General features: G+C 44.3%; 1 protein-coding gene across 1 annotated transcript in view; it reads left to right on the top strand.

Annotated features, from left to right (window-relative positions):
• TECRL (trans-2,3-enoyl-CoA reductase like) overlaps positions 1-21,283 on the top strand; it is a 659,246-nt gene that overhangs the window by 379,726 nt on the left and 258,237 nt on the right. The window contains exons 7-8 of the mRNA XM_085641139.1: positions 2,116-2,188; positions 17,690-17,733. Of these exons, the coding sequence (XP_085497265.1) occupies positions 2,116-2,188; positions 17,690-17,733 (117 nt within the window). The remainder of the gene's footprint in view (positions 1-2,115; positions 2,189-17,689; positions 17,734-21,283) is intronic.

Raw genomic sequence — 21,283 nt, 5'->3', positions numbered from 1 at the left:
TGCAGGGGGCATCTTGAGGGGTTTTATGAGTTCCAGCTTTCGACCTGTTTCTCCGGCTATCCAAATTTTTAACCAGCAAGCATTGGGTGGGTCCCTGTGTGGGGGACAACTGTGGGGACATGAGAGGTCTACTGCACAGGAGGTAGATGAGAACCAATGTATACGATCCTTGGTGAATCTCCCTAATAGTACCCCTGCCATTACAGCTGGATCTAGGCCAAAGGTCACTCACCCCTAAAGCAGCCCTAAGACCTTTGCTGTATTGAAGATGGCTATGGGCCTCAGTGGACCTAGTTATGTATCAGGCAGGATTGGAGGAGCTAGTTAGGCAGCCTGGAGTCTCCAGGATCACCTGGTTTGGGCATATCAAGACCTTCCTGGTAAAGATGGGGTGTGAACACCTGTGAACTAATCCAGGAGCTATGACCGGCATGTCAAAGGCTGCACTCAAGGGGATGTATTGGAGGTATATAGATAGGGAATTTAGTAGGAACAGAAGTTTGACACTTTGACAATAGTCTTTTTGGAATTTAAAAATACCTTCCTTATGGAAGAATACTTAAACTTCATTGAATCCCCCCACTGGCAAAAACCCTGTACATTCAATTTTATTCCAGGATTCTACCACTGCATACTTTCACTGCTAAATGTTGGCAACATGACAGCGATCCAAACCTGACCTGCCCTTTTTGTCCCCAAGCGAGGGAATGCATCAATCACATATTTTCTTTTTGTCAGTGTTCTCAAAACTACTGAAATAAGTGGACGCTACCACTCTTTCTGAGTATGGGGATTAAGGACTTTCGGGTTGCCCCTAGAATCCTTGGATCCAACACTTCCCTTGATCGTCTTTGCTCTGTCCCGCCTTTTAATGGGAGTATGGAGAATCAGCCAGTGTAGTGTTGGCCCTGAGAACTGTACAGCACTGTCCATTGTTGTTGGTAATGTGACCCGTATAAAACATTTAGCCTCACCCTCTAATTTATTAACCTTCCCTAATGAGGTGCTACTGGAACCCATAAGTACAAGCCAAATGGCTCCAGTCGCACTGTGCAATTGCATTACTAGTACTGTCTATTGATTAAGTTGCTATATAAGAAATGTTCACTAATGGTTTTCATGATGGTCTTTAAGGATTGTATTGATTTTATTGTTTTAAATTTTTATGTGAACTGTATCTATGTGAACTTTTATGGCAGCATTTGCTGAATTAGGAATATGATGATGAAAATTAAGAATAATAGCCTAGATAGTACTTTTGCTAAATTAGTTTATGTAGTAAGTAAAAATCAGCCAGATGTACAAAGCCTTTTGCATTTCCTAACAGGCTGAATCGCAATTTCGGCCCATTGAGAATTGCAAAACAGCTTTTCCTAAGTACAAACTCTTTTAGGGATTGCAAAAAGCGATTCCTACCCAGTTGAAATTGCATTTTGCGATTCCCTAAATAGGAAATCATAAATTTCCTATTTGCGATTTCATAGCAAATGTACAAAACAATTTCTAAATGCAAAATGAGCATTTAGGAAATGCAATAACCATCAACTCAAAGTCGATGGTACCATGTGCAATTAAAAAAAAAAAGCACCCCAAGATGCTTTTTTCAAAGTGCAATAGAGCCCACACATGCCCCTACGGCATATGTGTGCTCTACATGCACACCACCATTTTGGGGTGCAATATAGGGAACCTTCCGCTCATTGCCATCCTTGGTTTCGTATTTCCAAAATTGCGATTTCCCAATAGGAAATTGCTATTTTGGAAATGCAAAACTGTCCCATAGTTCCGAATGACATGGGATTTCCTAATAGCAATTCCTACACTATAGGAATCGCTATTAAGAAAACGGTAATTTTATACATATCATTTCCTAAATAGTGATTCCTATGCAGTCGCTATTTAGGAAATGCAACATTGCACTTCCGTACATCTGGCCCTATTACTCTGTTTTACAGTGGGCATCTTAGCAATAACACTCAAGAAATCTTCATTATAGTACCCTCTGAAATGTGCCTAAGTATCACAGTGAGCCCTAGGCATGTAATATAATGGAAAGCAATATTGATTTCTATTTACTCCATCCAAGCCCTATTAACAGTTTGTGTTTCATTACAGGGCTGTGCCTTCTATTGGGGATTTACCTCTTGGTTCGCCTACTACATCAATCATCCTCGATATACACCTCCGTGTAGGTATATCATGTAATATTGTTGTCTATACTGTTTTCTGATCTACCGAACAACCAATAAGGCTTATGTGTTAGATCAGAATGTTTCTATTGAACTTCATTCCATCCTTGGTTTATCACCCATGTTCCTAGTTTAGTATAGATGGCTTCTGTTTTCTGATATTATCACTTGACGGACTTCCCAATAAGACATAGGGCCTCATTCCTAGTTCCACAGTAACCATGATGGGATACGTAATGGGAGTTACTGGCTCTATCAGGATTATGAGATCTGCAGGCACACTCAGAAACCTCAGCTCCTGAAAGCAGTCAAAATCTCCAAATGGAATTCCAGGCAAAAATGTGTGATAGTCTATGTGAAAACTCTTAATCCCTCATGTTACTGTGCAAAATCCCATAAATCGGAGCATTTCCCCCCCCCCCCCCCCCCCCACTCCCAAGAGTTACGGATGCCCATCAGGTCTACAACTCTGGGATAAGAAAGGAGTGCCTTTCAGAAAAACCCCTGACTTGTAATGGAACCTGTAAAATGGATAAGGAGAAGATAAAGCAGTTATTCCTGCATTATTATGCCAATTCATTTTAAAAACAAGTTAGGTACAAGGTACCCTGGTTCCCATGATTTTTACAGAGTTATGCATATTCTTTTACTTTGAGAACTACATCTCCAATTTAAAGAGCATGCTGACGCTTCAAGACCTGGAACTGGGTTAAGATTCAGCCCTGAGTTGGGCAGTGCTGAGATAATGGTTATTATGCATAAAATCTGCCCCAGTACTGTGCAATTATGAAATAAGCCCCCTGGAATGGGGAATCGCAGTGTGGAACTGATTTTCCCAGTCATAAAACCACACAGAATTCCCAATTACATGGCGTTTAAAGCATAAATTGTCTCATCCTCTTGAGCAGGTGTTAAATACATGCATGGACCACTGGGCAGAGTAGAGGGCTAGGAAAAGAGGGTGTCGGGAGTAAGGATAGATGGGGACAGTATTTTCTGTCAGAATTGGCTGCTGCGGACGCCAACATTTGTATGCAATTTTTCCAGATAAATTTACATGCTGGAATATTCAGGTATGGTTTTCCCATACCTGGAAAACCCGGGTGTGGAAAAACCTACCAACTTATAATAATGTGGAATAAATGACATGCTTTAATTCTGCCCAACCTGATTTGTAATCAGAGCCCTCTTTGATAAAATTAACTCATTTACAAAGTTTGGGCCTCTCTGAAAATTAGTAGCAGATCATGGATTGGGTACTCTTGGTCTTAAGTTGGATCGCCTTGCATTAGGAAGTGGCAATTAAAAGAGCTGTTGCAGTTCTTAATTTGTAAAAAATGAAGTCACCGGAAGCCACTGCAGCCTGCACCACCAATTGCCCCTGCCAGCAGTGCCAGCACAACTAGTAAACACTGCACTCCTACAAGGGAGACAATTCAGGCTATTCCAGGCCACCATAATCATGGTGCAAGCTGCAGGTATTATTCATTTTTAATGGAAATTGACTTATTAAATCCTGTTGTTGGGCTCATCTCAAAATTAGACAGACTGTGCCACCATGTGGTGGACTGTCACTAGAGCTGGTGCTGACAATTATGTGCTGGTGCAGAGCTCTGGAATCTACCGGCTGAAATTAAGCACCGAGCTGTTGAAGAAAGCTAGAAAAATGAACGTGGTGTATTGGCCGAATAGTGTAAATATCATTCCAGACAATGTTATACTGGTTCATCAGTATTGCAGTGGTGCTGGGAAATTTAGAAGCACCCATTGTTTCTAAGGTTGTTAAAAAACAACATTTGCAATTGAAGACTGCTGCAAATATCTTTTCAAAACTACAGGAAGGTTTTGTATTTTAAATTTAATTCAGAGTGTCTTTTCTGAATATGTAAAATTGTAACACATTTATCTTTATATATTGATGTAGTCAGTTATGCTGGTTTTGTACCGTTTGGTAAAGATCATTGAAATGGTTTTAACTAACACTAGAAAAACATTAAATTTCCCTTTTGTGTATCATGAAAGAATAAAGATTGCCACTCTGTTTGAAAACCAAGTGGACGTCTACCGGCACAGAAAATCTATATATCATGAATTTACCAACATTATGGGCCTAATTACAATGTTGGTCCGAAAGCCTCTGATCGCTGGTCGGAGGCTTCTCGACCGACATTGTAGGTTTAAAGTCTGACTGCCGTATTATGATGATGGCAGTTGGAGTTTAAACCATCCAGGATATCTGACACGGTTCTGACAGGCTCAAGGAGCCCGTCAAACAGTCGTAAAGGCCTCATAATCCCTTAAGGATTGCGTTTCCGCCGTTGAGATTATGATGTTGGTTTCCGACAGCCAATCCATGTCGACCTTTCCGACATGGTTTGGCTGTCGGAAACTCACTTTAGGGGCCCCTAGCAGGGCCCCCTTCCCCCTGGCACTCCGCATAAACATTCCGGCATTGTGTGGCAGGCACAGTGGGGTGCCTGCCACATGTAGCAGGGATCTTTGGAAACATCAATTTTTCTATGGGAGTTTATGCTGCGGGCGTTTCACGCCTTTCACACAAGCTTCTATAGAAAAATGTATGTTTCCAACCGCACTGTGTGCGGTCACATCCAAATGCTGCGGTCGGGACCAACGACCTGAGGTCGGCCGGTCCCATTCCACAACGGTGTCGGGCGAACTCGTAATCACGGCCTGTATATTTTGAGTTCTTATTAACATAGTGTGATGCACCTATAATTCTGCTTACTCTTTTTTATTATCATAAAAGCATTAGCAGTAAATCTCATGCATTTAAAATCACAAATTAAAAAAGGAGCTAATTATAGTCCTTAATCTTCTAATACAGTGTAAAGTCCTAGAAATACTCACTCTATATTGTACAAAAATTGAACACCTCATACATAAAAATTCCTTCTTATTAGTTAAAAATGCAAAACTGTTGGCGCAGTGTTTCGGTGGACAATGGAATATTTCTTTCACTACCTTCTTCAGGCCAAAGATTTTGATTGTATAAACATTCTAAAAAACAAAGCAATACATGAAATTACCACACATCTAGGTTTATAAAGAGACTTACACAACAAACAGCAGATAATCCATTCCTAACGTCCATTTGTTTTGAAACAATTGTCCCAACCATCATGGTACTATATATATTAATTATTTTTTGTGTTTAAAAAGCCTGTCTTATTAAGTTGGGTGTATTTATTGGTGAGTCGAGTCTGCCTAAAGTTCATATGGAGAAATAAATTCACCACCACTTGTTAACTTTAGCAATTATGAGTCCTTAGGCCCACAGCACTAAAATCATAAGTGTATACATGAATATACCTGTGCAGGATTTACTTCCATCGGATTTTATGATACACTGTGTGGATCAAAATAGATTGACTGTTAACGTTCTGTCAAGGGTTAAATCCTTTCAAGGTTATTGTATGCTATGTACGACACATGAAAGGGAGGAGTAGAAGAAACATTTCATTATGTTGAGAAAGTAGAACTTCATTTCTTTTTACTTTATATTTTTTCCCCTAGATGTCTATAACTACAGAATTACTTAATAATCATGCGACTGACTTAAACACTCCGGTTACAATAAACCCATCAGGAGCGAAATCTTTAGTAGTCTCAAATAGTATGTGTTATGTTTAGAGTTCTTTTCAACTGATGCTTGTGTTTTGGCACACAAAAGGCTATGGCCTAAGTGGAACAACAGTTGCTTACCTTCTCATCTGTTTGGTTATTGGACAAACAGGCCAATTGCTGATACGATAAACACATACCCCTTGCGTTTTATTCTTATTAACAGGGGCTACTTAAAATACGGTTCTTGGTATTTCTAATATCCAGAAATCTATCAAAGAATTATAACTGCTGTTAGAAATGGTGACCTCACTTTTATGCATGTTTTGATGTTCTTTTATACTGATTTTCGAATATTCAAGGAGTCCCTTTTCTTATCTGGGAGACGTAATAGTATTTGAATACACTATGTTAGCTACATGAGCTGACTTTTCAAATATTCGCATGTCTGATTATGTCTAAGAATGGAATTGCAAATATTTCATATCCTTCCCCACTACGTAATGCCAGTCCCTCTTTGAAAAAGTGCAATCGAATTATTTTCTACTGTGTTTAGTTCTTGGCTGTATTAAAGCTTTGTAGATTCAATACATATATCTTGGAATTCTAGACACACTCCTACATGGTTTTAGCTTCATGGAATAATCTGCACGCCTCTTCAGAATACCACTGCATACTTACAGACAACCGGGATATGCTTCCCACACAGACAAATCTATAGGTTTCATAACTAACTATTCATGCCGGTAGTCCCTTTCGATATTCAAAAAATATTTTTTTCTTCTCGGAATGCAGACATGCTCTTCCGATACCCCAGGCCATGTTTACCTGTACCAATTTAGCCATAGGTTTCTTAGGGGCATATCAGCAACATCCGGCGATAATTATGGCTAAGCACTTAGCGCTAGGCTAATTATCGCCGGCTAACGTGGATTTTTATCGCTGAGATAGCGTGCTATTAGCAACGCTTATCTCAAAAGCGATAAAAATCCTAGTGCTAACTGCCTAACGTGAGATTATCGCTGGAAACCCAGCGATAATCTCACGAAATGTGGCATTAGCTTGTTGATAGGGCCTCACAAACTTAGCCATGATATCCACCTTCCATAGGCTATCATGGCTAAGTAAGTCCTGAAGCAGGCGTAAGGAAAGTAGCGATAACAGGGGTTATCGCTACTTTTCTTGCCGCTATGCTTCATAGCGTCGGGCTTGATGATAGGAGAAATGTCGCTTAGCGACATTTCTGCTGTCAAGTCAGGTCAGGAACGCCCACTTTGCATCTCATTAGCGATGCAAAGCTGGCTGTTAGGAATTCGTGTGCTAAGGCAAGGTTTCATGCGTCAGCGTGACCCTGCTAATTAGGCGATAATATTATCGCCGCTTTTCGGCCGAAAACGGCCGCAAAAGCGGCGATAATTTTCTATCGCCGCATTGTAGATATGCCCCTTAGTTGTCGATTCGCAACGTGAGACACTTTCGGTGTTAAAAGGAGTTACGGACTACTCTCCCATCATTAGCTCTCCACCCAATAGTGCAACTGGCATCAATCGAACTGCCATATCGCAACCCCTTTACCCATTTATGAAATGCCTATGTGTTCTTAACTTTAGAAGCTTTCGTCTGGCGTATAGTCTTTTTTTTAAATGTTTGGTTTTATATAGCGCAAACAAGACCCGAGACATCGGGTATCAGAGCTCTTTACATGAGCTCCAGTTTTGTTACAGAAGGAAACATTCATTTTTGGTAGGCACGGGGAGATTAAGGGGCATATTGTCAAGACAGGCGATAAAATTATCACCGTTAATGCGGCAGAAAACTGGCGATAATGGGCTTGATAATATGCTCTATGGAATTCCAATTGAAGACCAGGTTAGATGTCCTTCACATCTAACACGGGCTTCAATTGGAATTCCGTAGAGCATATTATCAAGCCCATTATCGCCATTTTAGCGGCAGTTTTCTGCCGCTAAAACGGCGATAATTTTATCGCCTGTCTTGAGAATATGCCCCAAAGGGCGATATTATCAAGGACGGAGTAAATATGCCGCAGAGTATTCCAAAGAAGCCCATGTTCTGGTGTGAACCTGGGCTCCTATTGGAATTCTCTGCGGCATATTATCAAGCCCATTATCGCTGCTTTAGCGGCAGCTTCCTGCCGCTAAAGCGGCGATAATTTTAACGCCGTCCTTGATAATATGCCCCTAAGTGATTTGCCCAGAATCACAGGATGTTGAGCATCGTTGCCAAGACGCTAATCCGGTTCCCCAGCTTCGAGGTCGACCGCCCTAGTCTTAAGGCTACATTCTCTCTTCCTTTCACGCCTCGTGTGACACCAACTGCTATTTCTGCGTATATATTGTGTGGTTACCTAAAGTTCAGTTTATCAGCCATATTTAGGACAGGCAAAGGACTACCTATTTACTATATATTGATGTACTCTTTTATATGTCACATTCCAAAGATCCTAATATCAATAAAGATCGGTATAACACATTCTGCATATTAGTTAGGAAGGAACCCTCTAATCTGCCACAGTAGACTCAGGTAATGTCTTTATTCAGTTCGCACATGCGTCTATTGAGGCGGTCTAAAACCGCAGCCATCATATCTTGAAAATGCAACTATCCTAAAGCTATCATACAAGAACACTGAACAAACTTTGGGAAATTTATTAATTAGGCAAAACAAAAAAAGGAGAGGGAGAAGCGTAGACCCATTCGCCTTCCCACCTAATTATTTTATCCAACAAAAACAGAATGAGTCTCCTCCCTATTTTGTGCCTATTCCACAAGAAAAACTACTTTTTTCATGTCATCCAAAGTGTCAGTGACTAGTAACACACAGGGTGTTTTAAAAGAACCCTCACTCGTCTACCTGGTAGGTGAAATGCTTCATCATTGGGTTCCCATCCTGGTTGTTGAATGCTGATAGGATGTGCTGCGACGCCTGATTACCATGAACTGGGATTCATTTGGGGGATGATCTTTTGACTGTGTGTGTCCCCGCGTGAAGTGATGATTTTAAAATTGGTCTTCGGACTCCCTCTCACAAGTCGTGACTTTATTCGTGGAATTCTCTGTCAATGTTAAAACCAGTTGCTGATAGATTTGGCATGATTAGTTTCTCCTACTTATCCTAGGTGTGGTCTACATGTTTCAGCCAAAATCTAATAAGTAGCATGCGTACTAAACATGCAGGTGCTGGATGTCTGTAGTAGATTCTTACAAACCTCTGAATTTTTTTGAGACAATACCTCTTGTCTCCTGTCCTGTGACACACAATGTTGCAAAAAAAGTAGAATTGCAAGACATATAGGTAGTTTCTTCTGGAGCCAGATAAGATCTCTACTTCCTGATGCGCCTTATATCGAATTTGTATATCTTATATACCATAAATTCTTCATGTACTAGAATATAGCACATTTTTAGTGAAGAAGGTTCACATACTTGTTGAACCTGTCAGTGTTTAAACCAAAACCCAACATTAGTATAAAGTATTTACACATTTGTTTTATTTCAGCGGCATAATCAAGTGTTGTGCCTCATTCTACTCACCCAGGTTATGTGTGATTACAGGAATCAATATTGTGTGATAATTCATTTTTCCCTGAGAGATTCCGGCAGGTCAAACCTGCCAAGTTTTACGGGGTGAAAAGGCATGAAACAGGAAAGAGATGCAGAATTTGATGCTTTAAACACAGACTTCTGCTTATTATGGTTCATTTCCAAGTTAACAACTTGGAATAGGGGATATTTAACACATAATTTAGACACCTCACACTACGACAATGGTGTTTTCTGGGCACCTGGCTACAAGTACTCAATTAAACTGTGATCCCTGTACAAATAGAGCTTTGATTAGGGAACACAATTATAAGTGGTGCAATATTTACCACATCCAGGGGCTTATTTATGAGCCCCAGCGTCACTTTTGCGCCACCGGTGCGTCACTTTTTGTGACGCACCAGTGGGGTAAAACATGCGCCGTGTCGCGCCATATTTACGAAGTGACGCATCTAGGTAGATGCGTCACTTCGTAAACCCCTGCGCTACATTATACCTGCGCTAGGTATAATGTAGGTAGGGTGGGCGTACCCCCGCAAGATAGGGTCGTAGGAGTGGCGCAGCGAAATCTATGAGATTTTGCTGCGCCACTACTGGGACGCTAATGCGTCAAAACCTTACGCCTGCCTCATGGCAGTCGTAAGGGTGACGCAGGCCCTTTCATATGGGGATTGCCCCATGTGAAATGAACATTGCTGGAGTTGCGTCAGGCTTCCGCACAACCCCAGCAATGAGCCACTTTTTGCGCCGACAGATACGTCAGTTATACTGACGTATCTGTCCTTCCTTGGGACATGATGCGTCATATTATAAATATGACGCATCATTGGTGTCGTAAGGAGGGGGCACTGAGAAGTGACGCATCGCTGCTTTCACGCAGCGATGCATCACTTCTCATAAATGAGGCCCCCAGTTTCTAACAGGTGCCATTAAGTTCTGGCAGGTCACACCTGCTGGAATTTAACAGGGAAAAATGATGCGGATTTTGGTTCAGTAAGCATTAAATTCCCAATGTTATTCCCCATTACTCAAAATACCCTCAGAATATGTGGGGGCAGATTTATGACGTCTGGCGCATCTCTGCTAATCAGCAGTGATGCGCCAGAAGAGTTGCGACGCATCTGCCCACCCGTGCGCCACCATTGATGCGCCGCATTTACAATGCGGCGCACCGTGGCACTCGGATGGGCAGATGCGTGACGCATCTCCTGTCGGAAAGGCGGCGCATTGCTGGAGTTGCGTCGCAAGTGCGACGCAGCTCCAGCAAGGCTCGGGGGTGCCCTATCCTTACAATGCTGCGTCAATCCTTACGCCTGCTTCAAGCAGGCGCAGGGTTTTGACGCAGCATGGGCTCAAAAGTGACTGAGTGAAATCTGGTAGATTTCACTCAGCCACTTTTAGGAGGCGTTCCTGCGACGGAACGCCCCCCCCTGCACAGGTACGCCTACTTCAGGCGCAGGGCTTTACAACGTGACGTATCTCCCAGATGCGTCACATTGTAAATACCCCACAGCATGGCGCAGGATTTGCGCCGCCGCTGCGTCACAAAAGTGACGCAACGGCGGCGTAAATGAGGCGCACGGGGCTCATAAATCTGCCCCGTGATATTTATTGCACCCAATACATTTCGAATCCCGTGGTTGGAAATTTTGTAAACATCAACTACCATTCAAGGCCACTTGTAATCAGGCGCTGGGTGGGGTACATATTTCTTCCACAGCGGGTCCACATGTAAACAGGGCCTTGATGTGGAGGGGAAAACAGATGAATAATGGAGTGAGTACATACTGTGAGAGACCACTGTCTATGCAACGAATTCTGCCATACCAAGGTATACATCATTGGTGCAAGATGTAGCTGCAACAGAATAAACACAGCTCAAGCTCAGCCCAGAGGAAGGCAATGGAAATTGTGCAGTTTCTGGAAAAGCAAAGGGAGAAAGCATGAACCTGCACAAGTGAGATAAAGGGCAGGGATGGTCTGGTAGTTGATGAAAGAGCGATGAGGTGGATTAAGGACTACACAATCTAGATATTCGGTGCACCACCGTTGAAAAGCACCGGACGTGGGTTTCAGAACAGAGCTTTGGACACTGGCACTGATTCTATTACAAATGAAGCACTGAATAACGCAAAGAAAATCTGAGAGTAGTCCCCACACGTGGATGCTAAGGATAAATGTAAGACTATTTAATTGCAAAAATGGCCATAATTTATTGGAGTGATCACCCTAAAAGAGTGGCAGGAAACCACAATTTAAGCAACAAAAAAGAAAATATGGGATAAGCTAGTTATAGTATTGTGAAATATAGGGCTGGTTATGAAACTCCGCAGGGACAGTTATATAATGGCACATTAGGTAGAGACCTCAACAGTGCCAGTCAGCCATAAAAGGGCAGAAATGGGCTTTACGAGTGCAGGCAACATAACGCGGCAAGATTTCAAACAACTAGGATATGGTAGCCCCAAAATGTCACAATGGCACAATTTATTTATAATTATTTTTATACGCAAAATATGGAGGGTCTCATTTACTACAAAATTATGCCATGGATTTACAAACTTATATTGTCAATTTATGAAGAACTCTGCGCGCACAATCAGTGCTATTAATCAGGTTTTGGTTAAAGAAAATATGAAGATAGAATTTCTCTGGTATAATCAAGCTAAAAAAAGCTTTAGATGTACCCAAACAGCTGTTCATATAAGCACGCATTTTAAGTCATTTTCCAATCCAATGAAATTCATTGTGGAGGCAGATGCCTCAGCAAGAGCTGTTGTGCAATCTTATTGCAAAAACAGGAAGATGAAGGTCAAGAACATCCTATAATTGTATTTGTTCCATGTCTTATCAGAGTTTGAGCAGAATTATTCTGCACTAGAGAACCTTTAGCCATGAATATGGCTTGCACTGGAAGGAGACAAATGTTAATGGCAACAAAAGTGCCATTTGAAATTTGAGTACATCATAAGAATTTACAGTCTTTGAGAACTATCTAATATGAAACCATTTTGTACAGTTCGACTTTATTATCATGTTCAACCATGGTTCAAAAATGTGTTAGCTGAAGCTATATCTCGTCTCTACCTGCTCTTGTCATTTGCATATTACCAGCCTGTGATTGTTTGTCAGCTAGTGTTTGGAATAGTTCAGCATTTTGTAGACAAGCTCAAGAATATATGGACCCCACTGCCCTTTTTAGGCAAGCTTAAGAATATATGGATCCCACTGGGGTGCATTTTAGAGCATGGGATTGGGGTGAGTAGGAGGACGAGGAGGGGGTTGTAGAGTTAGTGTGAGATTTCCCAGCAATCACCACAGTGTGCCAACTTATAAAGGATTGTGTGTGTGTGTGTGTGTGTGAGAGAGAGAGAGAGAGAGAGAGAGAGAGAGAGAGAGAGAGAGAGAGAGAGAGAGAGAGAGAGACAATATTCTGAAAATAAAAAAGTACATATTCTTGCTGTCCTTCAGACCCAAGCATTGAGGCCTCTTTGATGAGCTTCAGTAAAACAACCTGGCAATGAACAGATTTGCAAGGTATCGAAATTAGCCAGAATCACAAGCCACATCCTAATCTTGCTTTTAGAACATGCAGGCTGCATTGAATGTAAGCTCAGCTGTTTCTTTATAATGTTGTGAAACTTACGCTCTCTCACCAGTACAGTCAATCAATCAATCAGGTAATTGCAAGCACGCTACTCACCCATGAGGGTCTCAATGCGCTGAGGGGGGGGGGGTCCATAGATATTTTTAGCTGAAGAGCCAGGTCTTGAGCGTCATCCTGAAGGTGTTCAGGGAGGGGGTGCATCTGATGTCTGTCGGTACCTCGTTCCAGGTTTTGGCTGCAATGTGAGAGCAGGATCTTCTGCCTGCTCTGGCTCTGTGGATGCGTGGGGTTTCGGCCAGTGCGAGGTTAGACGATTGGAGGTTTCTTTTGGGTACGTGGAAACTGATTTTGTTGTTGAGGTATTTGAGTCCGTTGCTGTGTAGGCATTTATAGGCGTGAGTGAGGATTTTGAAAGTGACTCTTTTCTCCACAGGGAGCCAGTGGAGACTTCTTAGGTGTTGGCTAATGTGTTTGTGTCGGGGGATGTCGAGGACAAGTCTGGCGGCGGTGTTCTGTATTGTCTGGAGTTTGCGGAGTCGTGACTTGCTGATGCCGGCATAGAATGCGTTTCCATAGTCCAGTCTCCTGGTGATGAGTGCATGGGTGACTGTCTTCCGTGACTCAGGGGGATCCACTTGAAGGTCTTGTGGAGGATGTGGAGGGTGTTGAAGCAGCTGGAGGTGACGGCGTTGACCTGTCGGTTAATGGTGAGTGATAAGTCGAGTACGATGCCAAGGTTCTTGCAGTGGTCTGAGGGGTAGGTGGGCTTCCGAGGGCAGTCAGCCACCAGGAGCTGTCCCATGCAGAAGGGGTGGTACCGAGGACAAGGACTTCTTTCTTCTCGGCGTTGAGCTTCAGGCAGCTGTTAGTCATCCAGACTGCAACGTCTTGCATTCCTTTCTGGAAGTTGAGTTTGGCAGCTGGATGTCGTTGGCGTAGGATACGATGTTGAGGCCGTGTTGTTGGACGATGGCTGCGAGGGGGGCCATGTAGATGTTGAAGAGGGTGGGGCTCAGGGATGAACCCTGTGGGACTCCACAGGTTATTTTCGTGGGGTCGGAGAGGAAGGGTGGGAGTCTGATCCTTTGGCTTCTTCCGGTGAGGAATGATCGGATCTAGTCCAGGGCTGTATGCCTGCGTCGTGTATTCTGGTGACTAGTGTGTGGTGGGAGACGGTGTCGAAGGCCGCTGATAGGTCGAGTAGGATGAGGACTGCGAAGTGGCCTTGGTCCAGGAGGGTGCGGATGTCATCAGTGGAATCGAGTAGGGCGGTCTCTGTGCAGTTGTTGCTTTGGAATCTGGATTGGGACGGGTCAAGGATGGCGTTCTCTTCAATGAATCGTGTCAGTTTCCTGTTGACTGTTTTCTCTGCATCTTTAGCTGCAAAGGGGAGGATCGAGATGGGCCGATAGTTCTTGAGGTCGGTGGGGTCAGGTGTGGGCTTCTTGAGCAGGGGTCTGACTTCTGCGCGCTTCCAGTCATCTGGAAAGGTGCCTCTTTTGAAGGTGGTGTTGATCGTGTGTTGTAGTTCGGGTGCGATGGCAGTCGTGGCTCTGCGGTAGATGTGAGGAGGGCAGGGGTTGGTGGGGGCCCCCGAGTGGATGCCTTTCATGGTCGAGGTGGTGTCTTAGGCTGTGATAGGTGTCCAGTCATTGATGGTGGGCTGATGGTGTTCATGGGGGGGTGGTGGACCGTCTGTAGCACCTGGTGGATGGTGGATGAAATAGTCGTAGAGGTTTTTGATCTTTAGGTAGTAATAGGGTCAAACCTTGTCGCAGAAGTCTTGGGCTGGGGTGATGTCTGTGGTTTCGCTGAGCGGGTTGGTGAATTCTTGAATGACACTGAAAAGTTCCTTGGAGTTGGTCAGGATTTTGTTGTGGATGAAGTTCCTCTTGGTGGCTCTGATCTGGTTTTGGTACTCTGTCATGGCGTCCTTGTAGGTGGTGTGGTTTTCGGTTGTCTTGGTGTTTCTCCAGTTCTTCTCCAGGCATCTGCAGGTGCGTCTGGCTTCATGGAGAGCGGTGGTGAGCCAGGCGGCTTTCCTGGGGCGTTGTCTGTCGGGGTTGCATAGCAGGGCGAGCTTGTCAGCGCAGTTGGAGATCCAGGTGTGGAGTTCACTGACTGCGTCATTTGCGTTGTTTGCATCAGGTGCCCAGGTGTGGTTGTCTTGAGTGAGGGTGTAGTTAAGTTGCTCGTCGGTAACCTTGCTCCAGATTCTTTGTGGTGGGCGTGGGGCTGGTTTGGGTGCCTTGGGTTTGTTTATAGTGAAGTGTACGCAGTGGTGGTTGGTCCATGGTGGCTGCGTTGTGTGGCTGAATTGGACGCTGTTTCCTGCCGCAAAGATGGGGTCGAGGGTGTGTCCTGCTCTGTGGGTTGGTGTGTTGACGAGTTGTTTAAGTCCGATTCAGGCAAGGTTGTCACGAAGGATAGTGGAGTTGGAGTCGCTGGGGTTGTCGAGGTGGAAGTTCAGGTCTTCAATGAGTATGTAGTTTGTTGAGGCGATGGCGTGGGGTGCGATGAAGTCAGTGAGGGTGGTGGCAAAGGGTGTTCGGGGGCTGGGGGGTCTGCCGACGAGGGTTCCTCGGAGTGTGGCTTTGGGGGGTGGTCTGGATCTGGAAGTGCAGGTGTTCAGCAGAGGGGAAGGTCTCGCAGGAGGTGCTCTTGTGGGCGATGGCGAGGTCCCCTCCTGGGTGGTTAGGGTGATCTTTCCTCTGGATCTTGTATCCATCTGGGATGGCGGTGCTGATCTCGGGGGCGGAGGATGCGTTGGTCCAGGTCTCTGTGAAGAAGGCGATGTTGGGCGAGAGTCGAGTAGGTTCCAGATTTTAATGGCATGTTTGTGTACGGAGCGTACGTTGAGGAGGATGCTTTTAGGGTGTCACCGGTGCTGGCGTCGGCAGTCTTGGAGGCCGGGGTGGTGGTGAGGGTCTGGTGGCAGTGGAGGCAGGAGAACTAGCCGTGGGTCGTGTTCGGCAAGGCCTTTTGGCATTCTCTAAGTCTTCCAGGGTTGAGTGCAAGGAGGGTGTTGGTGTTGGTGTCGTAGCGATGGGTAGTGGGAGGTCCAGGGTGCCTGGCGCTGGCCGTGGTCGGGTCACGAACAGGCGCAGACGGGCTTGCCTTTGACGTCCCGGCGGCGCGGCCGCCATTAAGTAGGAGAGGTGGGAGGGAGAAGAGTCTGGGAGGCGGGAGCAGGGGAATTCCGGCGGGCAATTCTGGGGGGGTTCCGGGGGGAGGGGCCTCAGGGGCAGCAGCGGCGAAAGGCGAAAGGAACAGGCAGGCATGAGAAAATAAAAACAGTGGTGGAATTAGAGCAAGACACAGGTGGGCACAATAACAGTGGCACAACAGGGAAAAGATTAAGAAGAAAAAAACGGCTGAGAAAGGTTACGGTGGTTGCAGGCAGTCTGGTCCCAGTTGGAGCGGGCACCAGGCGCAGAAGCGGGCAGCAGCCTCGAACCTCCCAAGGAGGAGGTCAGGGTCTGGAGGCTAAAGACAGCACAGCGGAGCTTTGGGGAGAGAGTGGACCTAGACCGAGGGCTGACAGGGATCAGTGGAGCAGAGCAACGGGTACGTTTTGGGTGAAGGTTTAGTTTCTTTAATTGATTTGTTAATGGTGGTGAGCTGATTCGAGCAGATGCCACAATCCAGCCTCTGCTCCAGCTGCTGCATCAGAGATAGGAGGCCTGGGGGGATGAGTAAATAAATGTATTGTTTCAATTAATAAAAATTGTTACAAAGGGCTGTGCGTGGTGTGTCCTTCCAAGGACCTTCTTCGATCGTTAATAAAAACAGTGTCAAATCATTTCATTTAGTACATTTTGAATGGTTTCGAAAAACATAAAATAGAGGTCCATAAATACTTAGTATATGCTCACGGATTTGGGCCTGAGGTCTTACTTTAGACTGGGTCTCGATTTCAAGCCATTTTGCAGCACCGAGCTGCATCCTTTTAAAAGCACAGGGATGTCTTGTATTAACAACTATACAGCGCCTCCCTGTGCTTTCCCCTGCGGAGGCGCACAAGTGGCTCCAATGCGCCAGTGCAGGCACCCTTGCGTCATGTTGCAAGGGGGCCTGTGTTGCAGGAATGATTATTTTTGTGCAGGGAGATACAACTTCCTGCACAAAAACAATAATTGATGTCATTTTTCTCTTTCTATGCATGCTGCAGAATGTAGCACGCATGGAAAAAGGAAATAACGAGGAGATGTAAATGTATTTCTCCTCATTGCGCCACTGGGAAGACGTAGTAATGCGTGACAGAAACCTATATTTGCAAGGCCATGAACAGTCACGCAGGGTGACTTTATGTGGCCTTGCAAATATGGGCAAGCCCATTGCGCCGACGGTGCATGAAAAAAAGTGGTGCACCGACGGCTCAATGGGCTTGTAAATGAGGCCCCGAATGTCACTGTCCCTACTTTATTCTATGGCGAAACTACATCCCCCTTCATTTTGAGCACCCTAATGTGCTTTGGCCACAAAATTGCTGGTCAGCAATAAGCAGTACGTAACGCTCGCAAAAAGGGTGTTAACAGTTGGTAACGCCCTGAACAGGGGGCAATATTGGTCAACCTTATTCAGTGTTGTATTGTTCCCATTTTCTATAATAACCTGAAAACTAAATGCAGACATAATGAGTGTAAAATATAGTTCGAGAAATTCAATGATGCAGTCCAGTAGAGCAATAAGAGTTATTCAGGCCATTAAACATAATTAAACCATTCTGTCATTACTCTGTTTTGCAGCCTTTGGCAACAGGCAAGTCACCCTGGCACTCGTGGCTTTTCTGGTACGTACGGGAAACTTATAAGTGTTTATAATTATGTGGGCAGTTCGTTATTATTCAGATCTCCTTTGCACAGAAGTCAAAACCAGTGCACGGGGACTCGTTTTGTGATTATTGGCAGGTATCCCAACAACATGATAATAAAATATAATGAGCAATGAACTTGGGCCCTAAATCTGAAGTCACTGAATACACTGATTTAATTTCTCCAGATTTAGAGTTCAATAAAAATAATGCTTATTCGTGATTGCTTCCCTGTTTTATTACTTGATGCCTTCCTGTGTATTTCTTTCTGTCTCCAGTCCCCGGACTTGGCACAGAATTTGTATCAAAATGGTATATCATAAAGTTCCCATTGTCACTGTCACCTTGCAGTTTTCATTGCACAAGCCACGTGTTTTATCTCATACATCCCTACGGAAATCTGACACAAACAAAAATGTTGCTACATTATTTGCCTTCTAGTGATCTTTTGGGATGGCAGAAGAGCTGAGGATTAGGGACAAGAAAGTCCTTTTTAAAAGAATGTTGCTTTTCAAGCCAATCGAATCGCAAATGTATCCCATGTTTAGCATAAACGTGGATACCACCTGCAAGAAATAAATAAATGACAACAAAGAAAAAGGAAATGGGTAATTTGCTAATAAAATTATTGTCACATAATCTCATACACCATGTCCTTGGTTAATTTGATTTCTGGGAAGCAGTGTTTTTCTTTTAGTTCAATTAGTAAACTTTATCTGGTATCTTAATCTCAGGTATGACGGTTGCCTTGTGGGACAGTTTATGCCCAGTACCTAAGGCCTGTGCTGGTTATGGTGGCAAGTCAACTCTAAAGGCTTTTGTCCTGACTAGTTAATTGGGAAACATTTTGTCAGCAGACACCTTCTGCTCTATTCAGTATAAAAAGTTACAACAAAGGCAATAAACCAGACTTTTTCTCGTAAAAAACGTAGGGGCTTATTTATCAGCCCGTGCGTCACTTTTGCGCCGCCGGTGCGTCACTTTTTGTGACGCACCAGTGGCGTAAAAAAATGCACCATGTTGAGACATATTTACGTGATGCATCTAGGTAGATGCGTCACTTTGTGAACCCCTGCGCCACATTATACCTGTGCCAGGTATAATGTATGCAGAGGGGCGTTCCGACGCAGGATAAGGTCATAGAAGTGACGCAGTGACATCTAAGAGATTTCACTGCGTCACTTCTAGGACGCAAATGTGGCAATATCTTACGCCTGCTTTACAGCAGGCGTAAGACTAACGCAGGCACATTGAAATGGGACTTGCCCATGTTAAATGACTCATTGCTGAAGTTGTGTCACTTTTGTGACACACTCCAGCAATGCGTCATTTGTGCGCCTACAGATACGTCAGAAATACTGACGTATCTGGAACTACTTGCGACATGATGCATCATATTGTAAATATGATGCATCCAGCATGCTGCAAGGAGGGCGCAATGAAAAGTGATGCATTGCTGTTTTCACGCAGCGATGCATCACTTTTCATAAATGAGGCACTCAATGTTCAAGCATATTGGCCTTCACTGGTGCAGTAGCGTTTAGGTCTGTGAAAAGATATTGTGTTATATGGAATCCCATTGGTTACTATAGTACGCAATGGGTTTGGTGTTGGTTGCTCCCTCTGACTCTGGAAATAAAAGATTTGAACTGTTAGAATCTTTGTTGCACCCATCTTAGAGTTGTATATTGTTTTGCCACTGTAATTTTATACACATTTGGAATTGTATGACTGTATGCCTAAGGGTTGCCTTGCAGGAACAAACATGTGCAATACAATAGACCTGGGTAGGTGACAAGCCAATGATAAAGATTTTTAATTGGTTCATTGGGGAAGTGGTATGTCAAATGCCTTTGTGTGATCTGTTTGTTTTGAAAAATGATGACAAGAGCAGTAGACATTACATTTTATTGTGAAAATCATAAGATACAACAAATAAAGCTTTAGGATATTATGATTCTGTGTAAACATTTGTAGACAAGTATTTTTTTTACATGGAATCTCAAATTACTGTAGTAGGCACGAAATATGCATTCATAACCTGATCTGACAGAACCTAGGGGTAGAATACTTGCAATGTGATAATCCTTCTCAGACCCAAAGTGGGTACAGTAACACAGTGAAAACACGACAACAAAGACTTCCACAATGAGGAATGAAAAGAGTATCTCCTTTACTGTTCAAAGCAAGATAAAAACGACAAGAATACAATTAAAGCATCTCAAGTTACATATACTTCAAGAATGTGCAATGCTGAAAGAGCCCTTGCGATTTCAGTAGGTTCTTTATGGTTAGGCTGAGGAAATGACAGCAATCCACATTGTAGATCGGGAACAGACTTTCTCCACAGGTCAGCTCGAAGCAAGGCCTCCAGAGTTATTGCAGTCAAATGCAATGCCAGGTTTGTGGGAGACTGATGTACTCACTCCATTCGGTGCTGCCTGTGTGAGCACGGGTAGGCAACAGGGACCTCGTAAGTCACAGAGTGCACAGTACCTTTCTCGGGGGATTGCAGAGGTGCCATCATCCTCAGGAGCGGGACCCGTGTAGCTAGAGTCTCCCATTGCTGATTATGATGTGGTGATTGGAGTCACAGAGGGCTGACACCCATTGTTCCTCGATGCATGCAGAGTGTGCTGGGTCATACTGGACTGCTTTCGAGCGCTACAGCGAAGCAGACAAACACCATGTTCTGCTATCGAGTAGGCAGACACGGCGGTTCTTGATCGGTGCACTGCACGGATTCATGTGGATGCCCGAAAGCAGCTGCCGGCACTCTGTGAAGGCCCAGGACTGGTTACGGGCAAATCATGCACAGTCAGCCTCTGTATTAGCAAAGCCTAGCAGTGGTAATTGGCGCGAATGAAATCTTTGATGGCCCTGAGATTTCCTGACAGGGGGCAAGCCAACAAGCCCTTGGAGTTACCAGGTTGCAAAAGATTGTAGAGAACAGGTCCAGTCCTTCTCACCACCCTGGTCGGAGGAAGCAGGCCAACAAAGCAGAGCAGGTAGCAAAGTGGCAGTCCCTCATGTAGCCCAGCAATCAGCAGGCAGCAGGCCAACACTACAGCAAAGCAGTTAGTAAAGTGGCAGTCCCTCCTATAGTACAGCTCTTCTTCTTGGCAGAGTCTCCGTAGGACCCCAAAGTGAACTAGTGAGATGGTGTCATAGACTCAATACTTATACCCAAATGTGTCCTTGAAGTGGAGGTGACTACAAAGCAAAGCCTTGAGGTGCACAAGTCTCCTTTCAGCCCAGCTCTATCTGCAAGCTCATCTGGAGAGGGTAAATCAGTATTTTGCGTGAGGCCAGGACACTACCTATTCAGGTGTATGTGTCAGCTCTTCCCCTCCCTTTTGCCCAGGAAGACCCATCAGTATGCAGATGAATACAGATGCATCTAAGTGTCCTGTACTTGTGGCTGTCTAGAGGGAATGCACAAAGTGTAGCTGTCACCCTACCCAAGAAGTGTATTAGAGACAGGCTGTAAAGCACACAAGAGAGCTAACAGCAAAGAAATATCCACCTT

The sequence above is a fragment of the Triturus cristatus genome, chromosome 2_2 (assembly GCF_964204655.1).
Source record: "Triturus cristatus chromosome 2_2, aTriCri1.1, whole genome shotgun sequence".
Classification (NCBI taxonomy): Eukaryota; Metazoa; Chordata; class Amphibia; order Caudata; family Salamandridae; genus Triturus; species Triturus cristatus.
This window is presented reverse-complemented; position numbering and strand designations above follow the sequence as displayed.